The 19,947-nt window shown below is 39.4% G+C and overlaps 1 protein-coding gene across 2 annotated transcripts in view; it reads left to right on the forward strand.

Moving 5' to 3' along the window:
- The window catches only part of LOC131591889 (membrane-associated guanylate kinase, WW and PDZ domain-containing protein 2), a 706,821-nt gene extending 689,669 nt beyond the window's left edge, over positions 1–17,152 (forward strand). For both annotated transcript variants that reach the window (XM_058862997.1, XM_058862998.1), the window contains one exon: positions 14,002–17,152. In XM_058862997.1, coding sequence (XP_058718980.1) covers positions 14,002–14,801 — 800 coding nt within the window. In that variant the 3' untranslated portion in view covers positions 14,802–17,152. The remainder of the gene's footprint in view (positions 1–14,001) is intronic.
- The last annotated feature ends 2,795 nt before the right edge of the window (positions 17,153–19,947 follow it).

Below are 19,947 nucleotides of genomic sequence, written 5' to 3' on the forward strand. Positions count from 1 at the left end.
AATACAAAGTCAGGGCTCAGATATGATACCTGGAAAGCAAAGGAAAAGAAAAACTTACTTTTTCTATTTTCCAATCTATTGATTGCTGTCATCACAGAAAACACAGCAGTGTCCAGATGCATTCAGCTCTGTCTGCTTATGACTTTGCACAATATAGTGCATTTGCTACAATTATAAGGACAGTCTCACACATTGAAGGAGACAGACTGGAAATGGAAAGGGAAATACCCAGAGACGTCTTCCAGCCTTTGAGATTCAAGTAGCTCCTCCAGTGTGATGCTCACAAAATCCCTGCCGCCAAAAACCAGGCACTAAACTGGGCTTAAGTTACCACTCTTGTGCATACAGATCCAGTAATCTAAACAATGTGTTTCCATTTAGAGCTTATTTCCAGTCTGTGTCTATAAATAAAATTTTTTTGAACACAGACACATCCATATGCTTTGCTGCTGCAGAACTGGACTCTGCAGAGTGGAGGCTATTTGGAAATGTTTCCATGTATTTCAGGTGTGTATGTCACCATCAGGGACTCCCTAGCCACAAAGTTCCTACATCATATAGAAATGTTAATTCCACCATTCCCTGTATTATGACCTTACCTCTGTTTTGCTCTTCATTAAACACAGCTCAGAGAGGTTAGATATCCAGGCAGGCATTAAGGCCATTTTACAAGTCCCAGTGTTCAGCTCAATGAACTGCAGTTCCAATGCAAGCTCTACATATTTATAACCTCAACTTTCTGGGCATCATCTTTATTTTTCCTTCTATAGAAAAACCTACACAGGAAATAAGTCTCTTTCCTGAAATAAGTAGAAATGTAAATATTCTATAAATATAGCTAAAGTTTATTTTGCAGAGTCACCCAGCTGTGAATGGCTCTAATTTATTTGGCAGGAAACCTTGCAACAGAATTTTTTTTCTCTGTGTATCCAGAAAATCAAAAGAATTTTAGTTCTGGTCAACACCAAAACTGAAATACTTGATTGATAAAAAAGCAGTGTCATGTCAAATAAAAATGTGTTTACTATAAAATATCTCAATTTCAGGTGTTTTTAATGAAAGAGTTTGGAGGGGAAAATTTTCATAACAAGCCTGTTTTGATGTGGCTGTGCTACCATTCATTAGAGCACTGAGAAAGGAGTCAAATTTCCTGATGCAGAGCAGATAAATTGTCCATTCTAGTATGCCTTAGGAGAGGCCCTACCATAATATCATAGAGCAGTCTGTTATAAGATCTCATCTCACCCCAAGGAATTTTTCACTTTTGTATAAATAATCACTTCTGGAAGATGATCAGCAGGCTTACTTGAACTTAGATATAGCACAGGAGAGATGCAGGCAGTTTGAAAGGTACCTCCAGATCAAGTGATACCTGCCTGTGCTTCCTTGCACCATGGGTTTGGTAGCCCTTATTAGTGACCATTCCACTTATATTTGAAAAAAAATAGATTAAAAATTGGGAGCTCATACTGTGAGGTTATTGTTTGAATATAGTTATATCCTGCAGAAGTCTTCAGTTTGCAGTCTGCTACAAACTGATTTTTCTAGTTCTATTAGAATGTCTGGAGCTTTTACATTTCTCTAATAAATGGCTAAAGCATCTTGGCCTATACTTTGAAGGCAGATACTCCTATCTGTTCAGAGTACTGATCAGATAATCCAGTTCATCCTTTTTTAATGCTCATTTTGTAAATCTCCAGAGCTAAGATTGGGTGCTGTTTGAAACTTGAACTACCCTATATATCATTTATCTGATGTGAGTGCAAAAATCAATAGTCATTTTGGAAAATTGCCCTTTCTGCCTGTGACCACCTTGCTGGAACTGCAAACATTCATTCATATTCCTGCTGCATTTCCAATACCATCTTCTTATTTCTAGTAATACCAACTTAATTTCAGGAACCTGTGGTGTGTAAAAAGAAAAAAAAAGAAAAAAAGAAAAAAAACCCAACTAACTAAATGAACCAATATACTGGTTAATAAAATTAGTCTAAAACCATCAGGCAATTTGAATATGGGTTCCCAAAGGTTCTAGAATGTTTTATTGCTATGGGTAAAAACTATTCAAGGGCAAAATTGAATATTAAAACCTGTTTTACAAACATGTCTTTAGTATTTAATAAATATGTAGCAGCTGGCAGAAAAGTAGAACATCCTTCTATTAAATAACAGTGGATGTGTATGTATAAGTGGGTGCATATAGTTATTTGTGTCTTATAGCAAATTTCTATTTCAAAAGATATGCAGACTTTTTATTCCTTGATATAAAAATAGAAAACATAGCCTTGAAAGAGAGAGGGATACATGGCATGACACTTTGAGTTTTGTGGCAATGACTTTGAGCTTCCAGGAGGGCCATAATTTTTCCTCACTTTTTAAATTCAAAAATACTGAGTCCTAAACATTGCTTTGGCAATTACACTCCCAGTGGATTCAGGCCAGTCTAGTTGAATAGTCTAACCCAGGCTTCCCCCATCTGTATAACAGGGACAGTAATATTTACTTACCTATCTCATGGGAGTGCTATGAAGATTAATTATTTAATGCTTGAGGAGCACTTTAAAGATTAAAATTCCTAGTTGACTACTCAGTATTATTACTAAAGCAGAGCCTTGCTAATACACACCAAAATTGGTAGTGTCCCCCCACATCTGAGCAAAGATTTATTAATAAGGTTGTTGAGCAAGTTCTCTTATAATTAAAGCTTAATTATTCTAATGAAGTATTCTGGGGTAGATTTACTAATATGGTGTAAAGTGTAGATAATTACAGCAAAACTACAGAAGCATAAATATTATCCCTGGTTTGGTTCACATAAACTGGCAAGCAGACTTCCCAAAGCAGGGGCAAGCCCCACCCACAAATCTTTTTCTAACATTTATTTTCACGGCTCCCTGTATTTCCATTCAGTTGACAATACTGGAAGATAAGCATCCAAAATACAAGACCTGAGAGAACGCAGCCGTACCTCTGTCTCCACAACATCAGTTTTATCTTTCCTCATATAATGCATATAAATGGGTAAAATAGGAATTCAGTAACAATTACCATGTCTCTGCAGTTTGCCTGGGACCAAGTCCAGTCTTCTCCTGTTGCAGTGTAATATCCCAGAAAATCTCTCTCCTGCTGCTCATCTCAGTCCCTTTCATTTGCTACAGAACCCAATTAATAGCAAGACTGCATCACCACACCTTGTTCTTACTCTGTTATCTTCCCAACGTGTCTGTGATGGTGTCCTTGCCACTGTTCCAAAGGGAACACTGTGAAGGCACACAGGAATATTCTTATATCACCCAATCCCTGTGTCAAAGAGCCTTGCCAGTGGCCTAACTGTGATACCCAAGACTAAATTAACAAGGCTTCTCATGATCTCTCCTCACTGACATCAGAAATATGATGAGTGTAAATAATCACGCAGGGACTGACACAAAAATCTGTTATTCCAACCACTAGGGAGGCAAAGACAAGCTCTGTCCATACAGGGACATGGAGGTCCTGCCTCTGTCCTTGCTCCACCATTCCATGGTGCAACTCCTGGCTGATGCTTTGTGGCCCAGCCACGGGGAAAGGTTAGCAGAGGTCATGGCTTCTGTCAGATTTCTTAGAACTTCTTACTATTAGCTTGGGGGGAAAAAAAAAACAGAAAATTAAATGTGGGTTTTTGTTTTTTCACTTTTACAGTATGAGGTAACTGTGGCTCTCCAACCAATGCTTAACACGTGATTTGTGTTTACTTACTAGGAACTGAATATTAAAATGTAAAATTCATTTGTTCATGCACTTCCATCTCATGATGGAGTTTTCAGATAAATTTGTCTCAGCATAACAAAGATATCAGGTACCACAACAGCCCTGACAGCAGGTGTGGTCCCAGAGTCAGCTCTGTGTCTTCATTGCCTAAAGGTCTCCAGTTGGAAAAGTTTTCTGAAGAGACACTAAACTGCTTCTGCAGCTTCCACCCTAAGCAGAACAGGACTTATTCATGAGCTTTGTGACTGAATTCAAACCTAGTGTTTTGCTTAAGATCCTGCCCTCACTTGTAGTGAGAATCCTAGTGCCCACCAGAAACAGCTTTCTAGGATCATGTCATACACAGTTAAAATGCTCTGAATTCCTCACTTACTAAGTAAATTTTATTTATTATCTACATGCTTTTGATAATGACAGCTATTTGTTGACCTGACTGAATGCAATGCCTACTGTTAATGCCCATTTGATCTGTGATAATTAATAATTTTAATATTTAACTTTAATTATGTGTGTAATATCCAACTCTTAAATTATTCAGTCTCTGCAGAATGTTTTTCATTAATATCACACATTTTATTAACATATTTATGAACACCTTTTATGACTTAATGTGGCTTAATTCTATTAATAAAAACTAATTTGAAAGTCATTATCTTTTTTAATTATACAGTAACTTCCAGTGTAGTTTTTCCAGTTCCAGCAGGGCTCTGGGAGAGAACTGCTGAGGTTTCTCCAGTTCTACTCTGCTGTCTGACCACACAGAAAAAATAAAACCTTCTTTGTTGACAGAATGAGCATTGCCTGAGTAGCTCTGATCTGATAAATATGTGAGATGCTCAGCACTTCAAAAAGGGCACCAAACCACCTGGAGGACCTATTGAATGATAATGTGTGGCTGGAGCAGCATCACTCAAGACTGGTACTTAAGCTGTCCACAGACATTGCTACAACATTGACATAGGAGTGAGGAGCTTCCTGTGGAGGGTAAAAGCCCCATGCAGGCTGCTGCTCTTCACTTCAGCTCTTTCAGTATTAGTAATCCTGCAACATTTATGCAGATGGATTAATCTGATTCAAGGAAAAATCTAATTTACCAAGTGTTACAACCTGTCCCTGGAGGCAAGGGTATCTGCAGTGCTTGTTAATAGATCCCTTGGGGGGGATTAGAGTGAGGGAACACTGAATGATCAGTATTTATAAATATATATATATATATAAATATAAATATATAATAGATATAGGGTTTATTTTAGAACAATTTGGTTGAAATTAAAAGCAGGTATGTAGCCATTTTTATTATTTTACCTATAGTAATATATCAGTGTAAAAGAATAAAAATATCACTTAAGAAAATATAGGAGGGAGGGAGGGAGGGAGGGAGGGAGGGAGGGAGGGAGGGAGGGAGGGAGGGAGGGAGGGAGGGAGGGAGGGAGGAAGGAAGGAAGGAAGGAAGGAAGGAAGGAAGGAAGGAAGGAAGGAAGGAAGGAAGGAAGGAAGGAAGGAAGGAAGGAAGGAAGGAAGGAAGGAAGGAAGGAAGGAAGGAAGGAAGGAAGGAAGGAAGGAAGGAAGGAAGGAAGGAAGGAAGGAAGGAAGGAAGGAAGGAAGGAAGGAAGGAAGGAAGGAAGGAAGGAAGGAAGGAAGGAAGGAAGGAAGGAAGGAAGGAAGGAAGGAAGGAAGGAAGGAAGGAAGGAAGGAAGGAAGGAAGGAAGGAAGGAAGGAAGGAAGGAAGGAAGGAAGGAAGGAAGGAAGGAAGGAAGGAAGGAAGGAAGGAAGGAAGGAAGGAAGGAAGGAAGGAAGGAAGGAAGGAAGGAAGGAAGGAAGGAAGGAAGGAAGGAAGGAAGGAAGGAAGGAAGGAAGGAAGGAAGGAAGGAAGGAAGGAAGGAAGGAAGGAAGGAAGGAAGGAAGGAAGGTTGGTTTGTTCTAAGGCATGACAGCTGTCTCTCACATCATTGTAGTTGAGGCAGTTATGCCCCATCAGAAGGGATGAATAATTTGAATGTCCTGATACTTTCCCCAGAAGGGTTTTACAGTTGAACCAGTAGTGTAAGGGAGGAAATTGGCATGACAAAAAAGTATTACCCCACCTCACAGGATCTGCTTCTTATCAGCTTCTTCTCTTATCTGGCTCAAAATACAGCTTGTCCCTAAACAAACACCCGCTCTGCTCCTGGGCTGTGACCTTGCACATCCTCAGCAAAGCACCTGTTGCTTTTGCAGATGGACAATTGTTTGAGTCATTAACCATCAGCATTTCAGTCTTTCACACCAAGTTTGCTCAGATTGATGATCACAATGATTTGAGTATTTAGTTTATAGGACTGTTTATTAGAATCATATCTATGGAATAATCTAAACTGGGTGTTGAAATTAGAGGTAAACTGTGCACCCATAAACATCTGGCCTTAAGATTTGCAGCCAGAAGACTATTACAGTAAATTAGTAAACTGATTTACTACATTAATTTACCTGTTTCTAAAACACAACCTTCTTATAGGTGTGGCTCCATATTTTTTCCCCTCTCCCATCCTGTGCTTTGGATAGCTTTTTCCTGCATAGAAAATTTACCCTTTTTTATTCTTGAAGTTGTAAGGGCAGTGTCAAAGTCTCAACCCTGTTGTAAGGTTAGAGTGATGCTGTAGAAAGCCAAATGATGCAGAGCTTAGGCACTATTACAAAATCACAGTGAATTGTTTATGGATGCAATTTATATTTAAGGGGTGAACAATGGCAGAGTAACCAAGAAAGGGCTAAAGCAGCACCCCAGGATCATCCCAGACAATCCAGGCCACCTGGTCTCCGCGGCAGAAAGTCGGAGTGTTTCTGAATTCATTAGTTATCTCCTGTGTCAGTCTGAAAGGTGTCAGGGCACTTACTTGCAGTAGCCTGTGTTTTCTAAAAAGGACCCGATATGGGGTGATGGGTGTAGATCTCTGTGCTCATCCACTCAGCTTTGATCCACAGCCTCCAAAGGGTTTCCTGTAAGGAACTCCCCAGCATTGGTTGTGTACATGTTCAACAGAAGAGCAGACATCTATTTCCAGAGATCTTCTGAGACACCTCTCCCTGTGACTCTGCAAGGCAATTAAATTATTATCTCAAGTGGTGAGGACAGTAAAATACTGGTGAAACAGTGCCATAATTAAAGAACCAACTCAGGGAAAGGGATTTACTGATGATGCCCTGGTTATAATAATGTAGGATCAAAACCAGTGCAGAATAATAATAGGAACCCTCCAAGTCAGATCAGTTGCTTCCCATGTTTCTTTTTTAGCCATACTTAAAGACTACATTACATAAAAAAGTGAAAAGTGCTTTTATCCATAGCGCTTGCTACAGATTAAAGCAAACACAAATCAATGTGTGTGGCTTTCTTTTTTCAAGAAAACATTCACCATTTTTCTAAAGAATTTTTAAACTTCTTTTCCTTACAGTATAAAGTTTTGCCCTCCCTTACCAAAGTTTAAATTTTCCCTTTTTCTCTGTTCCCTTAGCTCCATCACCAAGTAAGATCATCTCCTGAGCTTCTGTAGATTTGGTCTTCCAAGCATAACTAACAATCTGCTCTTTCTGCAGTGTTGCAATAATTCTAAAATTAGATCTCTGAACATGAAAGCACTTCTCTAACAAACCTCTAAGCAGAGAACAGAAAAAGTGATGAAAGTGAATTTTACCTGAGATAAGATCATTCAAAGTCTCATTAAATGGTTCTTGCAAGAACTTTATGAACACTGTGTCTGCTGCAAAAATATTTAGGGCATCTTCCATTTAATATCTAGGTAAAGTATGCAATGGAAGATGGATATAATGAGCCTAAAGGAACTAAACAGTTGATCATCAGTAATGACCAGGAACATGAAAAGAAGTAGGGCATCTGAGTATCAGTGGCACTAAGACCTGAGCCAAGCAGGATGTAGAGTTGTGCTTCCCAGTGTTGGAATAGGTCAGTGGCTGAATTTTTTGGATATAAAATTAAACATTTTGAGTTTACAGAGGAGATAGAAGTATTCATCACTTACACTACACTTACATTCATACCTCTTCATTCTTGTGAACATCTGCAGAAGCCACGCCACCAATAGCTCCATGTAATAGGAATAGTGGCCACCTTTTCTAGTATTAGGCCAGTAACAAAACCAAAAATGCACACTGACTTTGGGGACAGAAAAACTAGGTCTGGCATTGTTTCATACACCAAATATCAGTCCTTTTTAATGAATCATTCTGCTCTTTTGAAAATGCCAAGCACAAAATACAGAAGTGAAAGACGTCAGGACTCAGATGCATGTTTGTTTTCCTGTAATCTTTTGTGATTTGTAAACTAACTCTGATTACCCTGAGCAACCATCCTCAAACTTTGGAAAAAGTTTGTGGAGCCAAAAAAACTAATTACTAAAAAGTAGAAAGATTCCACTCTTGAGCAAAGCTACATTTAAAGTTATATTTATAAGGTAATCTAAACATTCAGAGTCACCATGACATCGTTGAGTACAAGCAGGCAAGTGGTATAATAAATATGGCTACATTGTGATAGTAAATAATTAGATTAGGCTTTCATTATATCAGAAACAAGACTTCAAAGTACTCAGCTGCATGTGTGAGAAAGGAGTAGTTCATATACTAAAATAACCGAGTACAACCTGGGTTTATTTTTATAAATGAATATGGCATGTATCTAATTCCTATACATAGAATTAATATTTTGCACCCATATCATGCTGCCATCTTCCCTTTGTGAAGCATAAGAGCAGTAGTATTGATGGAAGGTTTATCCCACCTGGATGTGCCCACAGTGACTGACCAAAGGAAACACCATATCACAGCAGAAGGCACCTAAACCCATTGGTGTTTTCTTCCAGGGCTACTGGTATTCAGGGATCTGAATGTGGATAAGTTCAGTGGAAGGGGAGACAAGCAAAGTGTAATTTTAAGCCAAGAAAAGGGCAATTTGTGAGAAAACATTTGCATAGCACATTGAATAATTAACAGGAATTACAGTTTGTAGCTAGAAGTTCAGGCAGGATGTAAGGTGGGGGCAGAGCCCATTGCCACTCACTTCCTGGGAGAGGCTGGGGGAAAGGGTGGAAGATTGTGTCACATTTCCATAAGGCTGATAGTTAAACAGAAAGTACCAAGAGCTTTTCTAACCATGAAATCTTCAGAGAATCATTTATTTCAGGAGACAAAGGGTGCTGTGTGTTTGGACTGTGGAAGTGTCAGGATAAAAGATTAAAGATTTTTTTATATATTCTGAAATATCCCTCCTTAGAGAGCATTAAAGAAAAGCTTCAGGAGACCAATGCAATCAGGAACATCAAAGACATGTCAAGCTATAATGAGAAAGACCCAAATGCATTCCGGGTGTAGCACTGCCAACATAAGTGGATACTCACCAGGGGACAGTTTGTCTCATTTTTGTTATTAGCAGCATCTGTAAGAACTGCTTGCCACCTCCTGGCAATACATAATTTCAGACAAAAAGATGGGGGGAAGAATAAAACACATATTTTTTATTCAATCAAACCCTCTTTGATTCCCTAGGAAAATAATTCTGGGAATATATGAGAACATCTGCTTAGACATTTCAGAAAACACTTCATTCAGACTAATGAAAGTGTTCAAAGCTTTAATATATTGTACATTATTAATATAATTTCAAAATTAAAAAGGCCTTGAGATTTTATTGTACTTAAGTAATAAAATGTGATGTAATTTCTACTCTTGCTACTAAATATTAAAAAAATTAATATTAGTACTTTATGGATAATTATATCTGATGAAAAATCACACGTCCTTCTTAAATTGCTAAACAATTACCTAAAATATTTTGATCCTAAGGGAGAACCTAGCCACAAATCAGAGGTCCATGGGCAGAGCTCACCTCTCTATTAGGACTAAAGCCAGGGTTCTTTTTCTCATGGTTCAGCCATCAGAAAGCACTGGATCCAGGTAGAACAGTTAAGACAGCATCAAATAGACTCATGAGAGTAGTATCCTCATTTCCACTCCATTGAATGTGTGAGAGCTGACAGACCAAAACAAACAATTCATGTATGTGGCAGCTCTACATCAAATAAAAAAACCTTTAAACAGAAAACTTCTGCTCCTGATGTTTTCCCTATGTCACTCTTCCCCTAAAATGGCTGTATTCATCTCCCACTTGTCCTCCCACACTCTCAAGATCCTGTGTCTGTGGTGGCTCTTACTAAGTTAGCAATTTACTCCTTTGCCTGCAAGTGAGTGAAGCCAGTCGTAGGTGAGTCATTCTTACACATCCCATGGAGAAGTGCCACCAACTTGTGGCACAGTAGCTTGTGGAAACTAAAAGCCACCCAGTAAACACCTACTAAATTACACCAAATGAAATGCCATCACCATAACAGATTATAGTGCTGCTCCCAGCTCATTTGTCTTGTCTAAATTAGTAGGTCAAGGGAGATTTTCACCCTTCAAAGAAGGAAGGCAGGCATCTATTAGTGTTCAGTGAGAAGTGTACTTTTGAAAAGCAATTTCTCTCACAGTAAGGATGTTATCAGTGGTCACAAAGGCAGAAGCAAGTTTAAAACTATACTGTCCCTAAATCTCTCCAGCAGTTGCAATTGAGTGCAATATTCTTCTCTTCTGCTTGCAAGTTGTTTGGGCATTAGTAGTTCATGCTCTGTTAAACAAATACTGTTTTCAGTTCCTCCCAGAGGTGAAGGAAGAAAAAAGTAAAATCAGTGCTCTGTCTGGTTTATTATGTTTACAAAATGCTTTGAGATACATTGGAATAACAGACAGTAAAAGTAGGTTATGTTCCCAATTAACTTAAAGATTTTATAAAAAGCCTTAGACCAACAGACAAATAATATTCAGAAATATTAATAACTCTTTCAAAAATGTAGCTAGAAACTGAGTATAATCATGAAAATAAATTACTAGTTTAACTGCTCTGCAGGATAAAATTTTACATTTTTCTCCTGTTTATATTTTTTATGGAGAAGCAATCATTTTAGTGCTGGTTGAACAAATCCAAATGAACCCTTACATCTTGAACACAGCTCTTTAAAAGGTTTTTCTTCTGAGCAAAAAATTACTTACATTCCTGCACTTTGCTGTACTCTAGTAATTTTTATATTTTTCCATGATGTTCAGACATTAGAGGGAAGTTTCCTACAATACCCTCACATGAGTATTGTCCTCACTAGCCAGTGGCATATTGCAACAATGGCTTATTGACATTAATGTCTAGCAAGGCTGAGGACAACTTTCTATATAATGTCATTTCATTCAAAAGAAAAGCAGCTTAGGCTGGGTTTGGCTGTCACAGACTGATGGTACTTAAACCTAAAAGAAAGTAATTTTCTTCTTACTTGCAAGTGTTATATTGCCAAAGAATATAAATGATAGTTTTATTCCATGGCAACATTGTTCCATAACCACTGGAAATACAACCTATATATAGGTGTCTTCCCAGGAAGTATTTTGAACATAGTACAGCCAGTGACCCACCTGGGATTGTCCCACAGTCGAACTTAAAAAGCTGTGGCTACATGTTTTCTTCCTTAGTTGATCAAGTTGTTTTTTACTTAGGGTTTTCTGGGGAAGAGATAAAATCCAGTAATGCATATAATATGGCATGTGCCAGTTTATAGACACCTATACTTATATATCAATATATGTAAGAGATAGGCTGATTCACTTTTGTTGAAGTATATTCTAACCCACCACCATTCCTCACTACAACATTTGGTTGTTTTTCATTCCCTTTAAAAAAGAAAGTAGGAGAAATTCTGTCATCTCCAGGAAATAAAGCAGTAGGCCACTAACCCCTAGGTCTCCTCTCCAGAGCATCCCACAAATAACTGGTACCATATTATCCTTTGTGCCTCAGAGGAGCCACAAGAGGTGTTTGCCACCTTGATTTTGAATGGTGTCTCCTGGTTTGTCCTCCTGGAGGAGAAAAAGCTGATTTGAGCATAGTGGTACATTTTCCACAGCAGCAGTCTTGTTACCCAAGAGCATCTTGCTGCTCCCGGCTGTTTGGTGTTTTTGCTGGTGTGCAGCTGATACTACCCAAAGTAACAGGCTATTTCTGTAATCAGAAGTTCTCACAGCCTAACACAAGATTGGATAATGGCCCACTTCTCTTCACTGCCGCTGAAAAACTGTGAAAAACATCTCATGGACAACTAGGAAAGAAGATTGTAGTTCAGACAAATATGTTGGTCCAACCCTTGGCACCACCTCTACCCTGGGTAGGAGTGACAGTGCCATGAAAAGTATAAACTTAATTCTCCAAAGCTCAAGGTGGCTTCTTCAGAGTTGGCTCAGGTACCTTGCTGGTGCACATAGGCAGCTTTATGCTGAGTCCCAGGATAGTTTTATTGATTTGGACTCTGTACACGGTTCCTGGCTCAAGTATTAAATACAATGAGACCCCCTGGATTTCAGATTGAAGAAGAGCCAGGGTGGGGTCTGTGCTTCCCCCATCAGGCACACGCTGTGGTCCTGTACCAGGCTGGTGGTGCAGAACAAAAGTAAAGAACAAGCCCATCAAAGTCAATGCTTTTTGTAGGCAAGCTCCTAGGAGCTGATCACTCTACATGCACGAGTCTTCCTCTTGTTTTTTCTTGCTTGAGTGCCAAGCTGGGAGCAGATGGTACATTAGTCACCCTTAACTGGAGGGTAAGAAAGTGTGATTTCTTTTTTTTTTAAATTCAGTTGAGACCCTCAGCCCATTTAGATTCCCAGCTCAATGTTTATTTGTCTTACACAGAACTTGTACTTTCTACCCCTCTCAAATGCTAATCCTCTCCACACATATGCTCATTATGCAAAAGCATATGACAAACACCATCTGGGAAAATAAATAGCTCCTCAGCTAACTGTGCTGCTCCCTCCCTTTACGTCACCCACCTCACTATTGTCTCTCCTATTTTTATCTGCAAGGCAGCAATCACTCAATACAGCTATTAACTTAACAGTGCTGTCTTAGTCAAGCAAGCTGCATATCCCAGGCTGGGCAGTAGAATCTACTGCATTTTTCAAGACAATGTGTATCTCCATGATAATTTGAAAGCAGCCATAGCACTGAGAAAAATGCATGTTACTTTTTTAAAGGGCAGTTGATATCACTGAGAGATATTAGTCCTGACCTGAAGAAGTCCACACTCATTTTTTAGCTAGAAGGTTACATTTTCTCCCCCATAAAATATGCAGCTCTTGCCACAAGTTCTACCTCGTTTCCATGGATTCCTGAGACAGTCCTTCATCTCTGACAGATTATTCCTCATACTGTTCAAAGCCAGGCAATGGAGCTAAATAGAGAATGACATTAGCCAAGTTCAGTGATTTCTCTAACCTCTAAGTAGACGGGTAAGAATAGGAGCCATGCTGTCATTAATCACGATGAATTTGTTTTCTGCCAGAAGGTTAATCAAAAGAAACGAGGATGTATATGCAAGAGAAAGGCATCCCAGAATATTCTGGCTTGGATTAGGGAAATCATCGTGAATCAGCAAAGGAGACATTTATTTAGCTAAATTAAACAGGATCTGCACAATCCAACCGTATTGTGTTGAGGCTAAGTAACCAGGAGAAATTCAAAATGCACAACCAGGAGACTCAGCAGCTGACACTGTGATATAAAGGCAGAGCTGTGTAAGTACCCTGTAAGAATTGTGGGGCCATAAACACTGCAATACTATATCTGTTCAGAAAAAATATGAGACAGAATTCAATGATGACCTTATCTAAGCTACAAATTCTTGTCAATTATTATATGCTTGTAGGGACATGTTTAATAGATGGCAGAAAGTCCTTCTCATTTGTCCTCAGAGACAACACTGATATTGCCCAGCTAAGAAATCCATTATACAGCTACAAAAGAAGCTATTTGATTTCATGAGCACGTGCCTTTATTATTTTAAGAATAATTTAACATAGGCAGAGGAAAGCAGAACCTGTATGAAAAAAAGACTGGGGTTTCTAGCATTTGCAGTTAACAGCTTTGTGGTTCTTGTGTCTCCTGTTTTGTTGGTTTTTGTTTTGTTGGGATTTTTTTTTTTGGTTTTTGTTTTTTTTGGTGGAGAAACTATTTTTGGTTTTCTCCATACTGGTTTCCACAATTGAGGGAGTTTCACCTCACCTGAAACAGAGGGGTCTAAGGCTGGTACATGGTTCGGGTATCAGTGTTGCTCCCAATACATGTGCTTATGCAATACACTCTGTGCTGCAATGCCCTTAACTCTCTTCTCTTTGTTGTTAAAACAGACGAACCAAACTCCTGGAGTGCTCCCTCTGCCACCTCCCCAGGTCTGCCGGAAGTAGCTCTTTCCCTCGACGACATAATCTCACCATTATCTTCATCACACATAGCCCCACCCTCTGACCCTTCTCACCAGATAAGCCCAGAGCCAACATGGGATATCAAGAGGGAACACGATGTAAGGAAACCAAAGGAGCTTTCGGTGAACGGTCACAAAAAGAAAAGGTTAGGAGAACAAAGAGAAAGGTCAGCAAGTCCTAAAAAGGTAGACAGGTCAAAGCACGAAGAGGCTTCTTGGAAAGGATATACAGAAGGCAAAAATAAGACCACTGATGGTGGCAGGCCCACCTCAGAAAGCAAAGTGGTGGGACACAGCGTTATGATCGAGGCTGGCGCAAGAGAGCACATGTGTGCTGGAACCAGTGATGAACAGTTTGGGAGGCTGAGGAAGCCAGAAAGCAAGAGAGGAGGATCTCTTAGCAAAAAAGAAGATCACAGATCCACAAACACCAGTGAGAAGAGGTCAGCTGCAGCACCCGACCATGTCAAGATCGATACAGGAGCTACCAAGACATACAGTAGCAACCGCTGCGGCTCACCTGGAAGTGATATGGACCACAGCCAGAGGGACCCTGATGGGAAACCCAGCGAGTTCCCCAGGAAGGGACATCTCCACTCCATTAGCACTCGCAGCACCAACACCGCAGTTCGAAAGGCAACGGTCTCTCCAGGGCCGTGGAAAATCCCTGGCTCAGACAAGCTACCGAGTGTCCTGAAGTCTGGTACTTCTGCCATGAGCAGATAAGCAAGGGACTGTTGCCCTCTAACTGTCTCAAACTGACGCAGAACATTCTTCTTAGTTTTTGTCTCACATTGGTTTGTTTTAATTTATTTTAACTATCACACATATACACAAAGCATTGAGGAATGAAAACATTAGTGTGTAATTCCATGACAATGTGCACAGTATCTAATAAGTTCAAAAGCATATAGTCAACACAGAGATTTAAAATCGACCCTAAAGTCCCAGTTCCATTTTAGGGACTTTGGCAGCTATGGAAGAAACCAAAACAATATGAAGGACAGTACATCAGAGAAGGATAGTGCAGTGTAGCTTTAGCATTTTTTTCCCACTGCATGAAGGACTTGGATTTCATTCAAACTTTATATCAAGAAACTGGAACAAGTTAGAGCAATCACAAACTGGAACATCGCCTTAAATAAAACTGCACGGAGCAAGCTGAAACCGAGAGAGGATCTTTTCATGGAGCTAAAATGTTGTAAATAAATTGTTCTCGACATATCTAGACAGGGGTTAAAGGGTTTCTTTAAAGCATCGTTTGGAACTGTACACCCATGACACATCTCCACTGTTAACGCTTTGGGATAGTCCACGTGGTACCCTGTAGCATAGTTCACTGGGCGCTACGGGAGGAGTGGGGAATCCAGTGGATTAGTTTCTGTGATACCATTTCTACTGCCATTTTTGTGAACAAACCATGTTTCTGTACATTGGAAAGGAGTTAAGGTGGAGTTGTATTTGCAAATTATTATCAAAAGTGATTTATTACAGGTTCCCCAAGTCCTGCGAGGTAGCACACAAACCAATTGGTCAGGCTCAAACCCCAAGCATCTGCAAGGCCCTTGCAATGAAAGGAAGAGTGCTACAGAGAAAAAGCTGCAGTTTCCTTAAGGAAAGGCCTTTCCTTCCTGCAGAAGATGATAGCATCACTTATCAACAGTGCTATGTTTCATACCTATCCACATTTACTTAGGACGCTCTCATCTCTCATCCCCTCAGTTTGGCAGAGCAGGTGCCTTTCAGGCACACGTCAACAATAATTAGACTGCTTTCTGAAATACAGTTGTTGGTGTCCTCATTCAGTAAATTCAGTATTTTTCCATCTTTAAAATGGTTTCCATTTTACCATTTTTTTTTCCCTATCTCCATTTTTTATTTCTTTTTGTTTTTATCTTTCTTGCTTGTCTGTTTTGAATTTTAAGCCTTAAGTGCCAGGTAAACATTCCAGTCTGCCTTCACAGGAAATAACTCCGAGTTCAGTCAACCAGTCATAATCCTGTTTCAAAATGTGTGTGTGTGTGTCTGTGTAAATGTGCATATGCTTATTCGTCTGTCAAAATTAAAACAAAATCCTGGGCAATAATACATTGGTAATTAAAAAAAAAAATCATAAAGCTAAGTACTGTCAAAAATTTGTATTTAAAATTATTGTTCACTAGCAATCTTAGTTCCTCACATGCTCTGCTGAAAAACTAGATTGAGATTGGCTTTGTTCCAAGAAATTAGCACATTAATGTATGTCTCAAACATTGCACTGGACTGAGAAATTTATAGACATGTTTCTTCCTGTCCAATTGTTTGAAAAGCCTCAAGTCAAGGATTTTGCAGCTTTCAGACATTTTTTTTTAGAAAGAAAAATCCATTTATAATTTCTAAAAAAGCACAAATCCATGTAGCTGTTTATAAAACTCTTATTTAATGGAAAAAAAAAAAATCTTTATCCCCTGAACTAGAATCCAATATAATTTGCCATTAATTTATTGAATCTGATTTTGGACAATGCTTCTGTAGTGTAGATGCACGTCCCGGTATCTTATTTTTATGTATAAAGAAAGCAAACAATGAAATCTGAAAAACAGTTGAGATTATGCTTGCATAAACTCTAATTTGCACAGTTCACAGCTACTCCTTGTGCAGTAATTGCTTTATGCGGCTGTAATCGATAACCTGTGAAGACAGCACATCATCTAAACCCCATTCCAAATAATATTTCTGTGTAGTGTTAGCTGTGAATTTACCTTGTACAGCTCTATCTCTATAAATATAATTCCATGTATTAATAGTCACAGAAAGGCTGTAAGTGAGCAACTATTTTTATGAAACGCACCACTATGGATAAATTAACTTTTACAGAAATCTTGTTTACTGTATGATATTCTAAACCACTGTCAAATAAAATATATATCCAAAAATCTTTCATTTTTTCAATTGTATATAGTTTGTGTTAATTTTGAGTAACAGGCCTCAGTGTTACCCTGAGAAACAATCATTTTCTTGCATATGAGTAGAGTTAATTAGCTACTGCCTTATAAAAAATGGAATCAACCATTTCAATTTCTTACTCCAGTTTATGAATAAACATGTACATGACCAAACAAATTTTATAATGGCAAGTTAAAGTTTATGAGGTGACACAGACACAGGAAAATCTCTTTCTGTTGGAAAAGCCTAAATCCTTATTCCCCTTCCAACCACAGGAGACACAGGACTAGGGTGGCCAGATTGCCAGTGGTGAGAAACAACTTCTGAGAGCACACCACATATACAGAATTAACCTGAGCATAACCCATATTTAACTCAGATATCGAGCAGTTTTAACTAGCCCTAGAAAGGTTTTGTTGACAAGCTCTGTTAAGGGGGCATAATTACATTTGCAATTTATTTTACAGAAAAAAAAGTCTTGAAAAACATCATAATGGTGTAAAAATGTTGGTAAACAGCCAGCTTCTTTTGGGACCAAATCCACCCCTCATTAAATGTTCCTTACCTCCAGTTAGGGAAAATAAATCATCAGTTTATAGACTCTAGACACTGTAAGATGTCTACCTGGAAAACAAGCAATATTTTTCACACAAATATGACATTTTTAAATATAAGTACTCCCTATATCCTTAAAATATAATTTTCTTCAAAAAATGATAATTTGCCTTCATACAGCCTGAGACAACTGCAGAATCTTGTTTTTTCAGATTAATATTCCCCAGAGAAAATTTCAACCAGCTGAACTAATAAAATAATTTTGCATTACAATAAACACATAGAAAATATGAAGCATCTTAAAAACTGATGTTGCTTAAATAGCCACTGTTTTCATGGCTGGAAATCTGGGTGTGTGCCTGGTTCAGTCCCAGTGGTACCACAGGGAAGTGTGCTGAAGCCATATGGCTTCATCCAGTCTAACTTTTTGTTGATAACATGTCTTTTGTCTTTTAAACATAGTAGTACAACATTTGCATTGCACTGTTGTTATTATGACACCTTTTAATATCTCTTTTTCATACCTATGCTACATCAATTCTTTGATGCAGATTCTCTGCTCCAAACTGCAGTGGAACAGTGTAAGTAAACCTGCCAGCCTGTGATCACCAATGCACTTTTGGGCAGGAGTGTTGACAAAAAACACCACAGACAGATTTCGGTGCAGCCCTTTTCTTAAGCAAATGTGGGCTCTGGAGCTCACTACTTCTCCAGGTACTTCTCTGCCTTAGGCTGTTCACACAAACTGCAGAGCCTGGAAGAGCAGACCTTCAAACAAATTAAATAAAAAAGGCAGGAAATTTAAAAGCTCCCACAAGATCTCACCAAAGATGTCATCTTTTCTTCCAGAAAGCTGCTGGACAGACAGCACTCTTCATTTAGTTACAACAGAGCATAGGTTGCACTGGTTTCACTTCACTGTGCTCCCCTAAACAGGAGGGGCATTTGTAGCCCATATATCCACTTATTCCATGGTCTCAGTGATTAGACTGCCAACAATTTAGCCCCAATGTGGACAGCTGCCCGCTAGGAACTGATGCACAAGTTCAAATATGGACCCATTTCTTCCCTGATAATTTTCATCTGAATGTGCAGCCAGCCACCGTTACCAAAACCTTCTCATCTCCATCAAAGATGAGATGCCATCTGATTTGTGCCATCTCTGCTAAACACAAACATCTCATGCTTAGCCCTCTCTACATCCCATGTACTCTTTATCACCACCAGACTTATTCTGAATCTCCTTTTCCTCCTCAGCTTCCCACTGGTTCTTAATCCTACCTCTGAGATAAGTGCTGGTGCCATTCAGTAAATCAAATCTTTCGTTCCCCATTTTCTTCTTCTGTTCCTCAGAACTATTCTTCCTCTTTTTCCCTTGTTCTTTTGGCCCTCTGTCACCATTTGGCATTTCTCAACCTCTGATGTGTATCAGCAGCTCAGCATGAGACACCTCTTCTAAGAGTTGTCATGACCAGTCACACACCAAGTCATTAACCCGCTCCTGGGGGTCGTACAAATGTAAGGACACACCCAACAACTTGCACTGAAGCCCAAACCACCTCTCTTGTCCTCCAGAAACCGCCAGTGGTTACTTTTTAAACATTCTAAGTCTACATGCAGCCAGTAACTACTTTTGCAAGTACAAATAATGTTTTATCTTCTTTGCTGAATGTCTGTACTGATAATGATTTCAGCATTCAGGCCAGGGTTTGCGGATGCAACATACCATGATCTCTACTGGAAGTCTCCAAATTCATTTTACAAAGGCAAGGACAGGCAAAGCTGCAGGCAATTTCTGTCTTAGCCACTGTGCTCTTTTTGTACATCACTGCTGCCACGGAAACCTGGGGCCAGAACTGCAGAGGCAAAAGGGGAAGAGCACACCTCAGCAAATGAGGATGTCACACTCCAGGTTTCTCATTGCTTGGGAGTGCCTTGAAGTGAAAAAGTTTCTTGGTACACTGCCATGGAGCTAGAGAAGCCAGCTAGCTAGAGAAGGCTTTGAACTTGCCCAGGGATGTCTGATCCCATTAGGGACTGACTTCACAAAAGTCTCCAAAAGAGCCCTTTCCCTCTTCTGTCCCCTAGAAGCCAGGATATTTTCTCTAATTGCTGCTAAAAGGCCACACAAGCCTGGCAGGCTGCCTACTCTCCTGGCTACTGAGGGGCTGGGAGAGAATTGCCACAGCTGTGTCCTGCAGGCTTCCCACCCTCCAGAGCTATCAGACTCCAGGACCCCCAAGGCTCTTTCACCATATGTCAGTGGAGGGGCCTGGAGAAGTGGACACCCAGAACCAAACACCTTTACCTTCACAGCTGTCATCCAAACAGTGAGTGACTTTAACTAGCCATCACTCAAAGGGAAATCCGTGCATTATCTGGACAGAAACAG

Source organism: Poecile atricapillus, chromosome W (genome assembly GCF_030490865.1).
Source record: "Poecile atricapillus isolate bPoeAtr1 chromosome W, bPoeAtr1.hap1, whole genome shotgun sequence".
Lineage (NCBI taxonomy): Eukaryota > Metazoa > Chordata > Aves > Passeriformes > Paridae > Poecile > Poecile atricapillus.